At 41.9% G+C, this 20,849-nt stretch overlaps 1 protein-coding gene across 2 annotated transcripts in view; it reads left to right on the forward strand.

The window, feature by feature from the left end:
- Window positions 1-4,746: 4,746 nt before the first annotated feature.
- PRKAR2B (protein kinase cAMP-dependent type II regulatory subunit beta) overlaps window positions 4,747-20,849 on the forward strand; it is a gene marked incomplete at its 3' end in the record, with an annotated part of 92,926 nt that continues 76,823 nt past the window's right edge. Inside the window, exon 1 of one of the 2 annotated variants that reach the window (XM_082001606.1) lies at window positions 4,747-5,379. In XM_082001606.1, the coding sequence (XP_081857732.1) occupies window positions 4,974-5,379 (406 nt within the window). In that variant the 5' untranslated portion in view covers window positions 4,747-4,973. The remainder of the gene's footprint in view (window positions 5,380-20,849) is intronic. The other variant, XM_082001605.1, reaches the window with a different exon arrangement.

Consider the following 20,849-nt stretch of genomic DNA (forward strand, 5'->3'; position numbering starts at 1 on the left):
GAGGAAGTTCCTCAAACCTTGTATAAGGTTAAACTGATTGTGAATTGGTACTGAAAATGGCAGGGGCTATTTCATATACAATGCTTCACCACTATTCTGTTTCCTGAGTGGATTCCTTCCATCCCAAGTTTTGAACTTAGCTTTTCGGCTTGCTCAGGGAAAACCCTCATTGGCATAAGTAAGAGTTTTACTCAACTATGTACATGGCTACTTGGTTCTTGCCATTCTAGATTTACATTAGGCAGGGGAAGAGTTAAGTGTTTTGAATCCACAGAACAATAAGGATGGGCAGAGCAAAGGGTATGAGATGGAGAACAGGAGACTCGTAAAGAAAGAGTCATGAGGAATGTGTTCAAATTTGATCCATGAATTACAGGCACTAGTTTCTTAGATTGTTGATAGAACTGAACATTTTTCTGATCAACAGATTTGTGTTTGGTAATGGATTTGGTAAAATAATAATAGTGACTGATCATTCTAATGAGAAAAATAGAAAAGCAGGAAACTATGGATATGCACACCTGCAAGTTTTGTTATTCCTGAAAAAAATCTATGGCTGAATGATTGCCGTTAAAAACAGTTAGTAAGAAAATTCCGTGAGCAAGATTTGCCTGGTAAGCCAGCATGAGCTAAGAAGAAAAAAAAAAGGTCAATATATGTGACGTTTTAAAGGCATTTTGGGAGATCAGAAAATGGTACATGATTATTCCTATGAACTGTGGTTGTTCAAAACTTACAAACTAGCTATTACTTGATCAAGAGCCAGCACGGAAAAACATTGCCATATAGCTAAAGAGATTTTGAAGTAAATATAAAACATGAAGGGATTTGCAGGTTCCTTGTCAGCAGCAGCTTTTAATCAGGCAGTATGCAAAGTGCGTCTCCATTTAAAATTTCAAAAGCCAGGACAAAAGATTTAAGATAACACAAACCAAAAATCTTTAAAACACAGGAAATACAGACAGTAACATCTCCCACACCCAAACATCAGTCTTTTCCTACTACACTGCAATAGGTATAGGGCCATGTTTTGTCCTGTGTTTTCTCCAGTAGAATATGAATTCTCTGACCATTGAGAGCCACCGTTGGGAGTTGCTAGTTGCCAACTTAGGAGAGAGACTACTACAGATGAAGAGATCAGGGTCTCTTCTTTCTGGGCTAGCTGTGCAGCTGGTCCAAGCAGACGATAATAATAGTCCCTGTTGCCTCCAAGAAGGTAACTAGGGGTGTTTTAAAAGCCTGTACTCTACCAGTGTGCTTGCTAAAGTCCCTTTCCACTCAATATCATGAAAAATTTCTTTACTAAGACAGTGGTCAAACATTGGAACAGGCTGCCCAAGGAGGTGGTGGAGTCACCATCACTGGAAGTATTCAAAAAACGTGTAGACGTGGTACTTCAGGATATAGTTTAGTGGGCATGGTGGTGTTGGGTTGATGGTTGGACTTGATGATCTTAAAGGTCTTTTCCAACCTTAATGATACTGTGTGTGATTCTGTGAAAGAAAAGGCTTTACCCAGTCTTACACTCACGACCTTAAGTGCACACTTCTGCCCCCTCTGTACGGCATGTATTGCATTGCAGAGCTTAGCCAGGGTTAATCAGAAGATGGTTGTTTGAGAAACTGTCTTTGGAAGGACTGGAGAAGGACATTCCTATCAGGCAAAAAGTTGAAAGCTGGCAGAAAACAGGCTTGTAGTTGGCTGCTGGAGGGACTCTGTTAGCTCAAGTTTACTAAATTTACAAAATTTGCATTTACCTTGGTAAAGACAAGGCTTGAAAGTCTGTTGCTCCTTCCTTCTGCACTCTCTTCATCGTCCTCTACATGATCAGAAAAGATGTCCTTCTCCGATCCCTGACAGAAGCAGTCCCAACCACCGTCTGAAGTACCCTATCTGGAATTGTCGTGTGGGAGACACAGTGCTTGCTATTTCTCAGCTGCTAGCTGTAGTCTCCTAGTTTTTCACAGCCTCCAACCAGGTGAAGGGACAGATTGACATGCAAAGCTGGTAAGCTGTGTCTTATGAAGAGTGCATCTCTAGGCCAGGAGGAAAGGAGACAACACAAGTCTTTACATCGTTTTCTTGGTAATTGTGAGGGGAATGTTCTGCCCGATCCCTTTAATAAGATTTTTGAAGGTTTTATATGATGTTCACAGCTGAACTAGAATGACACACAAAAATTAGTAGCAACTAATAAAACTCATCAGAGAGGTGTGAACTGATACTCTCATTACCTAACTGTTCACTCTGCTAGACGTAACACATTTTGGGACAGCTGTCCTCCTTATGAGGATTTAAAAGCAATTCAAATGTCAATGCAAGCTCCTTGGAACGGAAAGTATCTAAGGAAACCAGATGACACCAGCCTGAACTACAAAGTTAACTGTCATCCTTTGAGATACACCAAAACTCAAGATAAGTCTCACTAGACACAAATGTTTTGGGCTGTTTTGAAAATTTTAAAAAATAATCATTCCTGGGAGTGCCACCACTTAGGAATCTCTTATTCAAATTATCCCAGTTTTGCATACAAACATCAAAGGCTGGCTCTTGAGGATGTCCTCAGAGAAGCAATCTCCTTTCACATCTGGGAGGATGGGAAGTGCTGGCAGGCTACGGAAGTTCTTGATTTGATGGCAAAAGATGCTATGCTGCTGGTAAATTCCTAGAATAAGAGATTGCCTTGTCTGGCTAACAGAAGACCGCAGGGATGACAATCCTTTTAGTCCGGGAAGACTACCGTAAATGGAATATTGTATGCTCACAGACCACCTAGTCCCTGGAAGGCACCTTCCTGGAGGTTTCCTCAGAGCTTAGGTGTCTCTCAACCTGGTCACAAACAGATCAACCCTCTCAGTGATGTGATAGGGCTTTTAAGCTCCTAAACTTGTAAACGAGGCAATCTGGCATTTCTAGCAAAAACCACCCTCTGGAATGGCTAAGGTATGCACCTGTCCATAACGCACAGGTGTCAGCTCTCCTTCTGCACTTGGTTCTTGGCCATTGTAATGTATGTGGCTACATGCCACACCAGCAGTGCTTTGTAAAGGCAGCTGTGGTCAGGGCATGCCAGCACTGGGGCATGGCATGAAGTATAGGTGTGCTGGCTAGGTACACTTCAAATAAGTACTACATAATGGCTAGCTGTAGGCTTCTCCTGCAGCGAGAAATGAAGCCACAAGATGTTGCTCAAAGGTATTCCACAGCTCCATTGGCAGGGGTGTCTCTTGCCTGCTACAGGGCAGCAGTATCACCCACGCATGCATGGATTGCTCACTTCACTGATTTGCCTGGTCCATAACACTTTGAAGATCCAGCTTGTGAACCAAGCTCCGTTTGAAAACGCATACACAGGGAGCATTGGGTTCCACTTGGAAACTAATTCAATGAAAAACGGCTTTGAGATCCAGTTCTGCACGAAAAGCACCACAGGGATTGGTGTATTTTGTTGTTACATTACTTTCTTGAAGTCAGGTCTTCCAGTTCCTTGCTACTACAAACTCAGATTTTGACTGCTTATCTTACCCTAAGCCCTTACGAAGTCTGTTGCAAGGCAATTTGAGTAGTCCTGAACGTTTAGTGAAATCAATTATCAAACAGCGAAGTAATCCCAACCTCAGACTTTTTAGCAGTTAATTTGCTTGGTGCCTAAAAATAAGACTCTAACGGATATTTTCTGGAACCTCAAAATGTTGGCCAAATGTTCAGAGGTGATTGCAAATCAGGGGGTGATGCAGTTTTCATGCTTTCCAAGGATCTCGCTTTCAAGAAGCATTTAGTAAAGCCTTATGAAAAACATGGCACCCATAATTGCTACTTACTTACTTAAACCATTTAAGCTTCCTGGTGATGACAAGCAGCACCTACTTACCACTCTGCTAAGTAGTCTCTGCAGCACGACTTGGAAGAGCATCTATGCGGAGCATTGGCACTCGACAATGTTTAAATTGGACTTTTTTCTTTTTTTAAGCAATTGTTTCTTTTTCCAGCTAAATTTTTCATGGCCCCTAGACAACCAGATGACAAACAGGATGCATTTTTTGCAAATGCAAATTTTCTAGGACCACATCACCCCTCTCATCCTAAATGATGTAGATGAATATGAATAGATAGCACATCTATGTATATGAATGACGTGGGGAAGATCTGTGCGGTGGTGCATGGCCGTGAAAAAGCACGGTCGTAACTAGCTGCGGAACACTACATCCACCGCGGTCCTTCACTGAGCGGGGCATGTCCGCTCTTTAGGAATCCCCGCTGACGGCGGACGCCTGGATCCACCACAGGAGAAAGGCACCCAGAGCCCGGGGGACCCGGCGGCCGCCGGGGAAACGAGGGCCCGCGGCGCCCGGGCAGGACAGTGCCGCGGCGGGTCGGGGGGCGAGACCCTCGCGGCGGGGCCCTGAGGCGAGCCCGGGGGCAGCAGCACCCCGGCCGGCGGCGAGCGCTGCCTGTCCGCCCCGGGCGTCTCCGCGCCCGGCCGGCGGCGGGCGGGCGGGCGAGCCGGGCAGGCGAGCGGGCAGGCCAGCAGGCCGCCCTCCCCTCCCTGCCTGCCTCCCTCCGGCGGCGCGGGCGCGCTGCGGGCCGCAGTCCCCGGCGGGAGGTTGTCATGGTTTCCCGGGTCACATGTGTGCGAGGTTCCCCCGGCGCGGGGGGAGGAGGCGGCGGGGGCGGGGAGGCTTCAGTCACGGACGGGGCCGCCGCCGCCGCGCTGAAGCGTGGGGCGAAGCGGAGCGAGAGGCTGCGGCCGTCGCCGAGCCGCTGCCCTCCGCGGGTCCGCCCCCCGCTCGCTCCCACCTGCGCCGCCGCCGACCGCCCCTTCCCCGCTGTCCACGGGCGATCCTCCGGGTGCGCCTCGTCCCCGAGCTGCGGACCTTTCGTCGCCGCTCGTGGGCTCTCCACCTCCTCCTCCTCTCCCCTTCCCCTCTCCCTCCCCCTTCCCAGCCAGCTGCGCCCCCCCGGCCGGCCCCGGCATGAGCATCTCCATCCCGGCGGGGCTGACGGAGCTGCTGCAGGGCTTCACGGTGGAGGTGCTGCGGAGCCAGCCCGGGGACCTGCTGGAGTTCGCCCTCCAGTACTTCGGGCGCCTCAAGGAGGAGGCGGCGGCGGCCAAGGCGGCGGCAGCGGCGGAGAAGGAGGCGAGCGGCCGCAAGGCGGGTACCCCCGCGCCCGGCCATGACAGGGGCAGCCAGCCGCCGCGCCGGGCCCCCCCCGACGCCCGCGGGGTCAACTTCGCCGAGGAGCCCATGCAGACCGACTCCGAGAGCGGAGAGGACGAGGAGCAGCGGTTCCCGGGTAAGGGCCCACCGCCTCGGCCGACCCCAGCGGGCAGGAGCCAGCCGGCCGGGGAGGGCGGGGGCGGCTCCCCTGGGAGCTCAGGTGGGCAGCTTGGCAGGGCAGGAGAGGGGGCTCCCGCTCCGGCGACATCGCCGTTGTGTGAAGGGCGGGCGTGGGCCGCGCCCAGCCCCCAGCCCCGGCGGCCGTGCGTCGTGGTGAGCGGCGGGGAGCCGGGGGCGCGAGGAGCCCTGGCCTCGGCGACTGGCGTGTGGTTGGGAAGCGGCGGCCCCGGCCGCTGCCCCGTGGGCAGGTCCCCCCTTGCCCTGAGCCCTCGGGAGGTTTCGCGTCTCCCGCCGCAAACTTTAACCTCTCGGGCTTTCTCTCTTTTGTTCGGCAGTGCTGGATGTTGGGCGCACAGGTGGCACCAGAGTCTGTAGCTGTATTACTGGCTATAGGCCTGTAATATTCCTAACAGATGATCTATATATTTCCTTTTTAGAAGAGCACAGGAGAGCAAATGTACGTTTTGTAATTAGTCCAGTGGTACGTCTACCTTAGAAAACGCCTCTCATGGGCATGTTACTGTATTTATGCACTTGATTAAGTGTTTCACATAGATGTGCTTAGATGTGTTTCAGAAAGTAGAACACAATTTAAAACACAATTTCTCCTTGAAAGCCAGGGTGAAATTTTCCGCATGGTAGAAGGGCCTGTGGACCAAGCGTAGCTGTGAGGACAGCAAAGAATGTACGCGGTATCTCTGCGTTTGAGGGTAACACCTATCTGCACGCAGCTAATGACACCGTATCTTTGTGGGAACGACAGGCTTTATTTAGAGACATGTCAGTCCATCAGCCGGTCTGATTTATGGGACAGGTTGTAGCCATCTCTGAAGGGTGTGTAGCGCTTCGTCTTTGTGTCGTGAGCAGTCAGTTACGGTTAGATGCTGAGAGGTCAGTTGATGAGGTTAGATGGAGAAGAGGAAGCATCCAAGCATCTTTATTGTCAGCTTATTTTGTTGAGAACAGCTTGAAATTGAAGTGTATCTCTTCAGATCATTGAAGTATTCATCCCTCCAGGTCATGCTGGCAGGTAGCTTTGCTTAGCAGAGTACAGAAGCCAGCTGTTTGCTAGATGAGTATCAGTGCAGTTTTTAAAATCACGTCTTATGTGCATTTTATTAGGAAAAAATGTAGATTTACGAACTGGGTAAGTTTTCTAAATGCTTTATGTTACACTGTAAGACCATCACCATTCTTTTAATCTGTTCTTTGCAGCTATACTATGTGCATTTAGTGAGAATTTGAATCTGTCAATCAGGTTCTGCAGATTTATGTGGTAATTTTGAACTTTTCACACCGATTATATGAGATTAGTAAAAATCTGGAAATTTGCTGTCTTTGAAAACTGAAATGGTGGTAATGTGGAAGAAAAAATCATTATCTTAATTCAGTAACACTAGGCGTGATTTTCAAACATGAATTACTGTAACACTAAATAAACTCACTGGTGAATGGAGAACTGGAATGTTGTATGGAGGGAAGTGCAGAAATGCAGCTTGATTTATTAGCACGTATGTGTTACATACGTAAAACTTTAGAGGGTGTTTGAAGAAGCTTTCTAAGCTTTTCTAATTAATACCTGGAATCAAGATTCTCTTGATATTTTTTTTGTTGCGATTGTGAAGAAGGAAAGACATTATTGTCAATATTCCCATCAAGGGACATGCTAGAATGACTTAGTTTAACTAATTGATTTATGCATTTGACAAAAGCCCTTTAAAATGTCACATTTTTAAGCCTAGTATATTTTTAAAGTTTAATTGTGTTATGGCTTGTAATTTCTTTCAGTTGGAATAATTAATAATTAAAAGTAAGAAAAATGGAAATTTATGAAACCATGTGGAAGGTAAAAATAATAAGTAAGTTACAGTAAGTGATTACTAATGGTACGCTTGTGTATGTGTGCACAGTGCAGGAGTGTGTATTTTAAATTCAAATTTTACATCTGCCCTGAATATGCATTCTTTTAAGGTAACGTAACAATGCATCTGCTCAGCCTTTTGTTAATAACTGGAGGCATAAAGGCTTGTATTCAAATCCTTGTTTAATGGGTTTAAATACCAATTTAAAAGCACGTTTCTTTTGTGCTTTTGCCTTCTGTTTCTGTAAGTACCAATTCTTTAACTTCAGTTGGGGGGAAATTTTTTTTTTTCTTTTCATTTTTTGCTTTTTCCTATGTGAATAATCAACCTGCTTCTGTATAGTCAATTTGTCCTGCTTGTATACTGCTTTCATACAGGAGAGGAAAACAAATTGGAAAAGTTTATAAGCAAGTATAATAAAAACCTCTGGGAAGGAGCTCAGACCTGGTGGTGGTATCTTTTAGTTTTTAAAGCAGTACACTTGAAATGCCAAGCTGACAGTATTCCTTAATTAGTTCAAACAGGATGTTGTTGAGAGCTCCTTGTAAATGCCATTGTCTCCAACCTTTCCCCCTGCCCCGTACATGTTTCTAAATACCTGCAAGCACTGAAGTTGAACTCTCTGTCAGTGTTAGTTTTGTCCTTGAAATGCATTTTGGAAGGTACATAAGCATTATTCCATTTCAGAAATTACAAACTGAGGCGTAAGCTGTGTTTAAAAGAAAAAAAAAAAGAAGAAAGAAACCTGTACTCAGGATTCAGAGTCATATGTGACCATGAATTAAAGTCTATTCAGATCCTCTGCTGTGTCCATTACATCGGTTGCAGAAATCAAATAAAGGTAAAAGCAGTTACCTTGTCTGGAGGGAGAACTTGGTCGTATAGGTGTTGTGGATCTGAACTGGCACCTGGAGTTAAGGTGACCTCTGAAATTACATTCTTTAGCTTCAGAGCATTTAGATTATCCCCTTCTGAACACTGCTTAATTTGGGAATGATTTTTAGGTCTTCTAGTTTTGTTTTTGTTTTGGTTTGGTTTGGGTTGTTGGGTGGTTTTTTTTGTTAGTATACTAAATTGTCCTACATGGCTGTATTAGCGTTAATCAGTGATCACAACTAATTCCTACTAATAGCAATTACTAAATTGAATAGGACATATACATAAAAATGAATCTCTTTTTAGGAAATTTTTCTAACTTTTTGAAGGTTTGAAGTGCATATTAAAATCTGTTATACGGTGTCTGCAAAATTTGTCAATGCTCAGTAAGTTATTTGTTCTTTTACAGTACTTTTGTCTTTATCACTTACATGTCTATGTGCAACTTATTTTGATGGGTAATAATCCATGTCACTTTTAACAACTGTTTTTAAATATTTGCTATAGCTAAAAGTCCATATTTCACCTAGCCTTAATATGAATTAGTACAGATGGTTTTGGAGGTAACATTGCTGTTCTTCAAACTCAGAAATTGCAATGCTGTATTTGGTGTCATGTAGCCTCTGTTTACTTCGTTTTTCTTTTGTTTTACTTTGGTTTGTTTTGGTGTTTTTTCTCAGATAGTGGTGTATTTTAACAGGAAAATACTACAGTTGTCCCTCTCCTCCCCCGTGTGCTTCTGTTGGTGTGTTGGTTGCTTTGAGTTCCTTGAGTTACTACTGATTATGTTCAAATAATATGAGATCACTGCTTAGGTAAAACATATATATATTCTAGCTTAGAATTATTCAGTCCAAATTGCTTTACATACATGCTGTTCATAAAATTTTTGAAATAGTAGGTAAATTGTAGAAACTAGAGCATGGGAGAAAACTGTGCACACAATCACATCCATGCCAGCTTTGTGATGATAAGTGGTACTTCATCAGTTCGTTTAAGCTTACTTAGGGTTTTCCTCCTGAAATTAAACAAAACTGGAAAGCACTGAATAGTGTGTAACCTTCCTGCAGGTCTGTTGTGTGATGATGACGGGTAGATGACGGCAGTGGAGAGGGGCAATAAGAGCAAGGGGGCAATATAAAAGTATGTATAGGTTGTAGTAGGATATCATTAAATCAAGGACTGTATAGAAAAACATGTGAATTTCTTAACAATGTGTATATTCAAATGAAAATCTGGGTTATGATGGGTGGTGGCTGAAAGCATTGCTATCTAATGTGTGCTTAGCTAACTTTAGGAATGAAGTTTTAATAATTTCTACACTCAGCTGAAATATAAAAAGAAATAATGCATTATTTGTATGGTTATAAAGACAAACATAATCCGACCCAGGCTGGAGCAGCCTTACTGTGGATGCAATTTAGAAGAGAGAAGTTTCCGATTACAGGCGAGTCTTTTGAGAGCATGTGAGCGTGGCATTGTTGGTGCACTCCTTGGACAGGTTTGGACTGTTATCTCCTTGCACTTTTCCGGACTGTGTCTGCTGTGGTTCAGAGCATAGCGTGTGTAAGACACCATTCAGGATGGGTGTTTGGCAAGAAGACAGCTTCTGGGAGGAGACGAATTTTAGCCGCGTGGATGGGTGCCTTGCTGGTTCCCTGGGCCTTGGTGGTTAGGGGATGGCTACTAGCTGCTCTTAATCTAGTAATATACGTAGTCACAAAAGCACAAAGCTTTCCATCCTTGCTGTAAATCTTCAGAATAACAGAGCTTTTTGAAATAACGATTTTGACGGGAGCAAACTAAAATATTTTCTTTCTGCTAACAGTTATTTTAGGAAGCAAAGCAGAGCAAGTTGGCAGTGTAGTCTTTTTTGTCTTTTTTTTTTTTTTAAAAATCACTTCACCTGACCCAGGTGTTTTATTCAGAGAGAATTGCAGTCCAAAAACTTAGTTTGGCAAAATTACAAGCAAGTAGAACTGTGAACTTGTAATGAACATTTAGTAGTCTTTGTGGTAAGGAGTATGGTTCCTTCTCAGATATGTATATATTTGTGATTGTAGATGAAAAGTATACTTTTGCTATAACCACTTTTTTAGAAAAGTATGTTTGTATTACAAATTTAGTTGAAATTCTAGCAGCCTCCACTCAAAAGTCTGTATGTATTCCCGCTCAAAACAAAAGCATGCGTGAGTGAAGGTGTCTCTGCTGGCTATCATTTTGTTAAAGTTTGTGGCTGCGCATTTAAGAGAAGCAGGAGAAAATTCCAAATTCTACAACAGAAAAGTTGTAGAACTATACCAAAATTATTTGAATTTATCTCCAGCTTCTTTTTCTTTAAAGAAACAACTTGAAACTGATTTTGGCTGACTGCTCAGCTCAGAAAAAGAACAGCATTAATTCAGTAAGTATAGGAAGACATAAAATTTTGTTGGCACAAGCTTGTCATGATTGCATTATGAATGACAAGGTATAAACAGTGTCAGTACTAACATTTGCACACCACCACTTTGTTTCTTGCACGTATCATGCCTATTTTAAAGGAAAACTGGCTTCCTTAAGAATGCTTTAGGAGTTTTGTGTCACTTGCTGTCTTTGTTTCAGTTTCCCAAAGAAACTTTACATTTTTGTTCTCCGTGTTTACTCCGTTTATTCCTTTACATGAATGGAAAAACAATTGCCTTTTTTTTTCTTTAGTGAACAGAATAAAGATGTATCTGTGGACACTAAAAGTGTTTTTTTTAGAATGTACTCCTATTGAAGTTATAGAAAAACAACGTAATAGCTTAGCGTTTGTAACCTGCACAGAGGTGCTTCACGCATCTGTCAGTAAGTTAAGCTTGGTTTAATGCATGTATATTTCAGGGTTTATGCTCAATCTGTTGTATTGCATTCTGTTCTCTATTTCTGTCCAGCGAGAACCCTGAGGCTGAGGGAAATCTACCTTAAATAGTCAAATCTCTGCAGACTAATTTGCCTTAGCTGCTCCTGTAAATCTGGAACATATGGTTTGGAAATCGCACATTTAGGTCACGAGGTACAGATTAATCAAGGTGCGATCTGCTGCCCCACTTCTGATTTTCCAGTATCAAAGATGACCTCTAGATTGGGAAACTTCATTTCTTGGGACAGTGATGAAAGAAACAAGAAGGCAAGGTGGAAGGCAGGACGGAGAGGCAGAAAAGGAGTCAGTGTGTGGTCAGGAAAATGCAAAGGTAAAAGCAAGAGGAAGGAGGAGGGGACAGAACTGAAGTAAGGAGTGGAAGGTAGTAGAATAGAGAGCATGTGAGAGAGAGCATTAAATTCTCTGCTGTTACTTTCTCTACCCAGATACAGCCCTGCTCTCCTCATCTATACATCCCAAATTTATTTCCTGAATTTTCTGTTGAAATTCTGTTTGGCTTTTAAATGTATTTCAAGCAATGTGTTACATTTAGTATTATTAATGTAATGTATTACATTACATTACCAAGCCCTGGGGAACACCGCCTGTGACCAGCCACCAACTGGATTTAACGCCATTCACCACAATTCTCTGAGCTCGGCCACCCAGCCAGTTCTTTACTCAGTGAAGAGTAAACCTGTCTAAGCTACGAGCCACCAGTTTCCCTAGGAGAATGTCATGGGAGATGTTGTCAAAGGCTTTACTAAGTCCAGGTAGACAACATCCACAGTCTTTCCCTCATCCACTAGGCGGGTCACCTGGTCATAGAAGGAGATCAGGTTGGTCAAGCAGGACCTGCCTTTCATGAACCCATGCTGGCTGGGCTTGATCCCTTGGTTGTCCTGCACATGCCCTGTGAGCACCCTCAAGACGAACCGCTCCATGATCTTCCCTGGCATGGAGGTCAGGCTGACAGGCCTGTAGTTCCCAGGATCCTCCTTCTGGCCTTTCTTGTAGATGGGTGTCACATTGGCAAGCCTCCAGTCTTCTGGGACCTCCCCTGTTAACCAGGACTGCTGATAAATGATGGAGAGTGGCTTGGCAAGCTCCTCCGCCAGCTCTCTCAGTACTCAGTTTGGGGCTATGTCAAAAAGTTGGTGTTAATCAAATTTCCAGTGCCTCATTCAGCATTTTAAATGGTACTATGTCACACAAAAAAGTGTGACATCTGAAATGAAGTGGGATGTAGACAGGCAAGGGTGTCTGAAGTGCATGGGAGTAAAATGCAGGTTGTAGGCACAAGATACCCACTGAGTGGACTGAACAATGGCCATATGGCAGTTTGCCATCCTTCCCATAGAAGGCATCCTTTTAGCATTGCTGCTCAGAAAAGTAATTTACGGGCCACAGATAAAATACAGAAATTATAAGGAATGAAAGAATTAAAAAAAAATCCAAATTTTAATTTAGTCAGCCTTGCCTTATTGTGCTATAACACTCTGGATAATGGAAGGTAGAGTGGTAAAAAAACATGCTGTAACAACAGAAAGTGTTTTTCACTTGTATGCTTGCCTCTTAAATTGCTGTGCTTAATGATATTAGTATTAAGAAACAATCATCAGAGCAAGAATTTGAAGCTGAGAGCTTGAGCAGGTAAAAGCTGATAATGAGAATAGCTTTCTTAGACATACTGTTCCAGTTATTTGACGAAAGTATTTTTTGTAAAGCTAGGCTAAAAGGGCCAATTAGTAAATATTATGAAGACTTCCTTAATGGAGGGACTAGAAAATTGCTGTATAAAATAGATTTTGGAAGGAGAAGTAATATGATCTTTCCTGCTCAGAGTTGTTCCAGATATCCTTCTTGTATAAAGATCTTTATAACGGCATCAAACCCTTCTGAACCCCTGTGATGCGGATGTAAAATGTGTTTTTATAAATAGTGATAGTCTCTTCATAGTATAACTTTTTAGCAGACATGTAAAACATACCAGACAGGAAGAAAAGAAATCCTTGCTCAACACTGGAAAGAAGACATTCCTTGTAAAGCCTCAGTATAGACTATAAATAAAAGATGTACAGAATCCTCAGTGTTGGGATGAATACAAGATGGAACCAAGTGAAAACATGCAGACTTGCTAGCCTGAGAGCACAGGCTGAAAGGTTTGGTATGTTTTCCCATTCTGATTTTAATGGTAGATTTGTAATGCTAGTGGGAAACAAAATCCATCGCCATGAGTTATAAGGCATTTGTAACTGTTGCAGGGTATGAATTAAGTTGAACTCAGGCTTGTGTTGTTGTGGCCTTTTTTTTGGATGGCCCCACAAATGAGTATATATTGTCACTGCATTGATCTGGTCCTTCTAATTTGTTTCCCATTACTTTAATCACTGAACTTGTTCCCTTTTAGGTCCTCTGTTGAAGCTGTAACACTTCGTTTTATTGATGCTTAAGGAACTCCATCATTAGGCCAGTAATAGCCTTTGGTGAAAAGCGCAGACTGATGTCACAAGTCCTTGAAATAGGTGTTGATCAAGAAATCTTTAAGTTTTGCTTTTCAAGGTCTTGCAAATGAATGTCTACAAGCTAGCAAGTATGTTTAAACACTCTTCCTGGATTAACAGTGGTTAAGAGCTTTAATGACAAAAACTCTGTCTAATGGGGAGCTGGGTTTATCCTGGGATTTCTTGTTCTCTTCCAAAACAATGTTTGTGATATTTATCACACTTATCACATCAGAAACAATTAAGATGTGTACTATAGACATATGTTAAAATTTTCTTAAGGCTTTGAACACAATGTTTTCTACCATTCTAATAAAATCATTTTTTTCATCATGAGTGAGTTTTGAGAAATGTAGGTTCTCAGTAATAGACACTGTTAAACATTAGAGGGACAGATTCCTCCCCCCCCCCAGTTATACTTGCTTTCTATTGAAATTGAGGAGTTAGCATCTGGTACCTTTATCGATCTGCTTCTTCATGAGTCTGTTTAGTACTACACCCAGTCATCATTTTATCTTTAGTTCTATGGGGTTTTTTTCCTGTTTTTAATGCATACTGTTGTCTCTTTCCAGCCATTTCGCTCAATACCTTTGAGTAATGTTCAGGGATCTTTCTCTAAAAGCCATCTTTTAGCTGATCATTTATCTGTCTCTATTGGTTTTTAATAGGTGCTCAAAACATGAGAAACTCTGATTTAGCCTTCACCGCTACATTATTTAAGCATTCATGAGGTAATTTAAATATAAAGTTAACAGCCTTCCTTCCTTCCTGTTGCCTCAGCCTACAGGAAATATTATTTAAAGGCCAATGCATGTATAAAAAATTGGTCTGAAAGAAGATAGATGGTTATTTATTCTTAGATACTACTAACTTCAATTCTTGGTACAAATTGATCTGCAGTATTTCTCTGCATGTCTCCCTTGCTAATCTGTCAGTTTTATTCTTCTACTGGAATGTAACTGCTGCTGGCAGTTGAGGTGGGAGTAGACATAGATTCATTTCCATTATCCACTTTGCAAAAAGAAGTAATTTGTTCTTCTGGTCTTGCTTTCTTAGGAACACTAATAAAATGGGAGTTGCTGTTTTAGTTGGGCCCTAGTTTGCTGTCTATGTGGAATATATTGTCATATGAACGTGGTCCGTCTGTAATTATTTCAGGTTATGGCCTCAAGCAATTGGGAAAAGAAGAGAAACAATTTCATACTTTCTTGAAGTCCATCCTTCAAATCATTGCATTCAGCACAGATGCAGGCTTTGGGATGTATAAGGAGATTGGAAAGTCTTGGGATCTTGGGAAGTCTCGGTCGAAGAACAGTTTGAGCTTGTGAGAGGAAGGTATGCTTTCCATGCAAACATGTTGGAGTTTGTCCTCTTCTCTGTTTTGGTTTTCCGGGAGTTTTTGGGAGTGTGGCACAATGTCTAAAGTTTCTTGACATAAAATTCTGTAAGTACTGCTGGAAAGAGCCGACTTTCATGCTACTGCCAAAATTGGATGACATTGATCCATATCCACCAAAGAGAGGGTTTTTCTGGGGAGGTTATATGCAGCATAAGAGTAAAGTAATGAGTTGCAACCTACTTCTTCCATCTCAACTATCTTTTTTTGCTAAAGGATCTTTCTCATGCACTGGATTAAAAAAAAAAACAACTACAAAAACCAAAACAAAACAAAAAACAAAAAAGCCCACCCCCAAACAGTAGTAAGAGGCAGTAAAAATCCATAACGGCATTTCTGTTTTTCACCTTTCGTTGCTGTTAAGAGTGTATCAAGTGCTTTTTGCAATATACAAAATTAAGAAGATTGCTTGACCTGCTATTTATACAGGAGCTCAGCCAGTCACTAACATCTCTTTCTCTTGTTTTGAGATAAAGGCTTATATGCAGTTCTGCTTAACAGTAACGGAAGATAAATCACAGAAATGTGTGCGATCACACTTCTCAATCGAAAAGAGGCAGGTTGATATTTACAATTTTAGCATGACACTCACTGTCTTTACAGCTGTAACACCAGATAATGGAAGACAATCTGGGAGTGAGTTGAAGTACGGTGCATGTATAGGCCTTTCACGAGAAGAAGCAAATTCTCTTGGATCCAGATCATTGCAGTGATCTTGATATCAGCCTGTACTTCATTGGGTGCTTACTGGAACATGTTTTTTATGTTAGAAAAATGTTTTATGTATAACCACAGAAGATTTCTACCACTGTAGCATCTGAATCCTTGACAGAATCAAAACAAAGCACGCAAATGAGCTTCAGAAAGGAATGTCCTTAAATCCTACAAGATAAGGAGCCTGTTAGCACTTCTCCCTAATAAAGCAGGCTGTTTGTTATCTCTTCTGGCTTGGAGGTGACAAACCCAGGGTCCCTTTTTGGGGAGCTGGTCCATGGTGCCTCCCCTGGGGCGGGAGGCTGTCCAGGTGGGCAGCGCTAGAGACCCTTGCCACGCTGTGCCGGCGGGCTGGGCACCACCAGGGCATCATGCCGCTGGGATGGGGAAATTCAACCATTGAGCAAAATAATTTTTGTTCTTCTCACGTGCCTAGAGTTTTCTGTACTTTTTAAGATGTGTTTTACTTTTGAGGAAGGATTTATCAGCCATGGCTGTGGTAGAAGTCAGTACATTGTAATCAGATGTCTCATCTTCAACATTTATTTCAAGCTCCTCTTCAGTGGAATTTTATTTTTTTTAAGTTTTGATGTTTTATTTGCTGAAGCTGTTACGCGGTTGATTGTGAAGAACTAATACAACTGACTACACAGCACCGAACATACTAACTGGCACATGCCTCTGGTTTCTTTAAATCATTGTGTAAAGTTATTCCAGCACTCTGGTTGGTTGGTATACGTTCACTTCAGTTGGGGTAAAATCAAAACAAAACATGTTTTATGGCCTGAAAGAGCCGGCTGGCATATGACACGGAGTGTGTATCATACCCTTGGAACAGGTAGTTTTGTTCAGGAAGCACATTACTAGAGGTACGTTGCAGTGTTTGGAGAGGGGCAGCGCCTGAGCGCCTGGTTCAGAGCCGTCTCGTACTGATGTTCAGAGCTGTCTGCTACTGATGGGCTGGCTGGCCGGTGCTGAATGTGTGTGGCCTTTCCTTCATGGTAGATACTAGTTTGGTATTGGCTGCTAATTTTCACAAATTAGTAGGAACTTCTTTCCTTTGAGGCTTTCTTCATTGTTAAACTTAATTGAAATTGCTCAGCAAGTTCAGAAGCTAGTAAGAACAAGCATGCAGTAGCCCTTATTAATTGCCCTTTTTTTTTTTTTTTTAAGCAATTGGTATATCATTTGCAAAATGAAATGACTCTTGCTTGTTGTCAGTGTTTAAATGGTGTGTGCTGAAACTAGTTTAAAATTGACAGGTCAGGTTCTGTAGACGTACACTCTTTCCTCCTAAATACCACGAATAGAAACATAATTCCTATTACACTTATGGCGGTTACCTGTAACTGGCACTCGGAAAGTAATAGGAGTCTGGTTATTGCCGAGAAGTATTTCCTTGTGATTTTTTTGTTGTTGTTGTTGTTTTGTTTTGATTTGGAAAAGGTACAAAGGTCAGACCATAAACACATGCACTGATTTAAAAATGTAAAGGCAGAGCCAAGAAGATTTACGCATTCATTCCGGAAACTCTACTTTATATTTACTTCTGGCTAGGAACTGACATTGTTTAACTTGTGTTCTGCGTTCCAGGACAAAACAGTTTATAGACATGTAGAACTACTGCCCCCCCCCGCTTTTTTTTTTTAGGTGAAGGGATGAATTTAGCTTCCATCTCAATGTCCGAGTTTTTTATGGAGTACATTTTAGGTAGTAAAGTTTGTTTTCTGTAGAAAACTCACAGTTTTTATTGCACAAATTGTGTATTAGAGATTCAACAGTTGCAATGTTTTCTGAAGATAAACTACACGAAAAGAAGTTATGTTTGACATTGGTTTCTGTGTTTATAGAGTGAGGAATTGAATGCATATAACTGATTGTACTTCAGGGAGTGGAAATAAGGTTGAAGTTTTGTAGTCTGTAATTGGAAAGTCACACAAATTCAAATTAGACTGTGAGATGAAACTCACCACTGGATATAAAACTGTGACTTTTTTCTGTTTCTATCAAAAGCAAGCTTAAATCATAGTTCTTAGTTTAAAGAATTCATTTTTGGTGATCAGTAGTTTTGATTTCTAAGATAATACGTATTATTATTATTTGACTGCTGTTTTCCATTGGTCAAATCCTACCTATTTTATGCAAGTGGTTTGATTTCTAAGTAACCTCATGCTTTAATAGCAAAAAGGAGAATTTGGCTCTGGAGCTACAAAACAAATGAAAGAAACATGTTAATCAGGATTATTGGCATGTCTGTGAAATTGGGCAGTGTTCACCTGTAAAACTTCAGAAATTTTAAGGTCATGATACAGGAGCACCTACAGGACCTATGACACTATATGCTTTAGAAAACACATACATGTCTATTGTTATAGGCTGGCCTGATGAAGCTCTTCTGGTCTATCAAGTTAGTGATAAACACATTCTTAAATATAGGTGCAGTATACTAACTGAGAGCAACTCTTCCCGTATCCTACCAGTCATAAGAGATTGCATAAAAATTGTGCAAAAAAAATTCTATTTAAATACTCTGTGGGTCTGGATGAAATCCAGAGGACAAAGGAATTTGGACTGAAGGCTGAGGTTTGGTCTTCTCTAATCTCATCTCTTGATAATCATCCTTGAAGGAAGATAGGGCTCTGAGAGTTAAGACAAATCGGGTTAAATCTCCATGTTTGTCACAGATTTGCTGTGTGCCTTTGCGTAGCTGGCACTGTATGCCTGAGCACACGCTGTAACTTGGTAAAATGGAATACTTGCCATCCCCATCTTTCAGGGACCTTGTAGCAGTTTGTGCGTGAAGGTTTGCGTGGGGCTCATGAGCCTTGTTTGCCTGCCTAAAAAAACCTCTAGCATCTAGATTCCAGGGCCTAGCTGATGATAGAATTCAAGAAATTTTTGTCTGATGCATCATTTTTTCTGGCCAAATAGAGAAAATAATGGATTCATCTTTCACTGAAATGTGCAGGAATACCTGAATAATCAGCAAAGCTCTTGTCAACAGAGGAAACCTATACGGCCTACATAGGCTACACAAACTGCTTATAAAAGGAGTACCAAAACTAAGAAAGCTTTAGTGAATTTTGCCATTGTCTTACGTAGAACTGGGCCAGCTTGACATCTTCCAGATTTTATCATAGGACAGTGCTGGTAAAGTTGATAATAATGTTGTGCTGTAATGAAGAGTGTATTCCCAAATGGACATGAACTCATCTACGGGAGTGAGGGGGCAGAGCCACAGGGCAGATTGGGGATGGAAACTCTGTATGAGCCTGAGTGAGTAGGAGGGAGCAGGAGAAGGCAAAGCTGCCTGCCCAGCAAGCAGCTGCCCCAGGAGGGATCAGATGTTGTGGGCAGTGGAACATGCTGGAGGTGGCCTTCGGTAGCTGCACCCCCAGCAGCCAATCCTTCTCCACCGGAGCAAATCACCACAAGCACAACCTCACACAAAGCAAATACAAGAACTGTCTTGTCTGCATGCTGAAGAGATTGCATTGCTTGATATTCCTAATGCATACTGTCATCTACCAAATTGTTCATACAAAAGACAGTTTGTGGTTATTAATATGGACTCCTGCCATATAACCATTACAGAATCCTACATTAAACAATATGCTCTTCTGGTCACACATAACATGAAGGTCACATATAAACCCAGCCTATGAAGGGTGAATAAATTTGTCTTATGTCAGTGTTTTTAAAACAAAAAGTTGTCTTTGTTTGCAATTTAAAAAAAAAAATGCACTAGCAGGACAAAAAGTAGAATTCAATTAATTTTTCTTGTCCAAAATAATTTCAAAAAGAAAAACTAGCAGTAGTGCTCCTTGTGTTTGCTTCTGGTACCTCACTGCAGATACTGCGAACATAAAAGTATTGTTTATCCTAAGTTTCTGAAGTTGAGTATCCTTTAATTTCAGAAACTTTCTGAAGCAGTCTGCATGTTCTTTTAGATTTGTTGAGAAAGCAAGGAAGAAATGTTAGAAATTTACAAATATTTTACAGAAATGGATTATTCTTTTCTACCGAGAGTATAATGTAAAACATGTACATTCCAGTAAGCTGAAGAAGAAACTCTGTAGTCTGTTGTCTTTGTGGACACTTGAATATCCAAATCACTTGATTGGAGTCAGGTATCTTACCTGCTTTTTAGCATGCTTGCTTGCACATTGACTTGGCTTCAAGAGAAGAGCCTTCAGTGCTTTTCCTTGGAATATGGCATGGCCTAGGGAATAGGGCATTTTTTTTGGAGGTGTGGGTTGCTAGTCTGACATGTAACCAGTCAAGCAGACTCATCTCTTAGTTTTTGTTTCTCCCCTTTTGATGCAGTCTTGACCTTTTCTGTTTACTGCTCTAAAAGAAGTAGAATTTCTTCAAAGGCAGTGGAGATTGGGGGACGGCACTAGACAGGACAAGTACCACTTCATCAGACAGACTAAAGAGTTTCTGCCATATCCCCAAAGCAGAGAGTCTGAGCAAGACTCTAGATCTCCAGCTGCATGTATTGGTCTGCCTTTATTCTGTCTCTCTGTTCAGTAGCCAAATCTCAAATTATCTGCCCGTGTAGGTAACTAAATAGGCAGCATGAAAAAGTGTGTGTTGGACTTCTTGGATGGATCTAGAGGCAAGGGATCTTTGGGTCATGACCACATACCTTTGTTACAATTGGTTTTAGCTGTATATCAGGTAATGATGTCATTATCAAAATGTAATTTTGCTAGGGAATTAAACCTGGGAGCACAATAGGTTATTTTTTTAAAAAGCCTTCTGGTAGAAGACCACTGTTTTGTGCCAAGGGTTATTTCATTGCCTGATGACTAATCAGCCCGTTGGAGAGTTTATTATCAAGAGTCATGGAAAGTTGGCCCCTGGTAGGAATCTCACAGATAGTTACCGAAGGAAGTCAGGACAACATTCTCAAGCTTCGCTAGCCAGAAGTAGAACGAAATGGGAGCGAAAGTGACTGTGATGCTGAAGTTTACTTACGACAGATGCAACTTTTCAAATGCTGCCGAAATTATTGAGCAAAATGGAGTAGCATTAAAAAAATCCAGTACTTGCTATGCCTGGACATTTATGAATGTGATCCTAACTAATGCAGCCATAAGACATAATAGGATTTGTAGTTTTACGTAGTCTCATTGAATGTTTTTAATGCTACTGCAGTGTAAGAAGTCAATTGACAGTAGATAGGTCTTTGTATTTGCACTTTGACAATCTCTCTGCTTGCAGGCATTGTTCAGATGCTACCAGTAATCCCTCTTTCACACTAGCAAA

This window comes from Phaethon aethereus (genome assembly GCF_964289735.1).
Source record: "Phaethon aethereus genome assembly, chromosome: 1".
Taxonomy (NCBI): Eukaryota; Metazoa; Chordata; class Aves; order Phaethontiformes; family Phaethontidae; genus Phaethon; species Phaethon aethereus.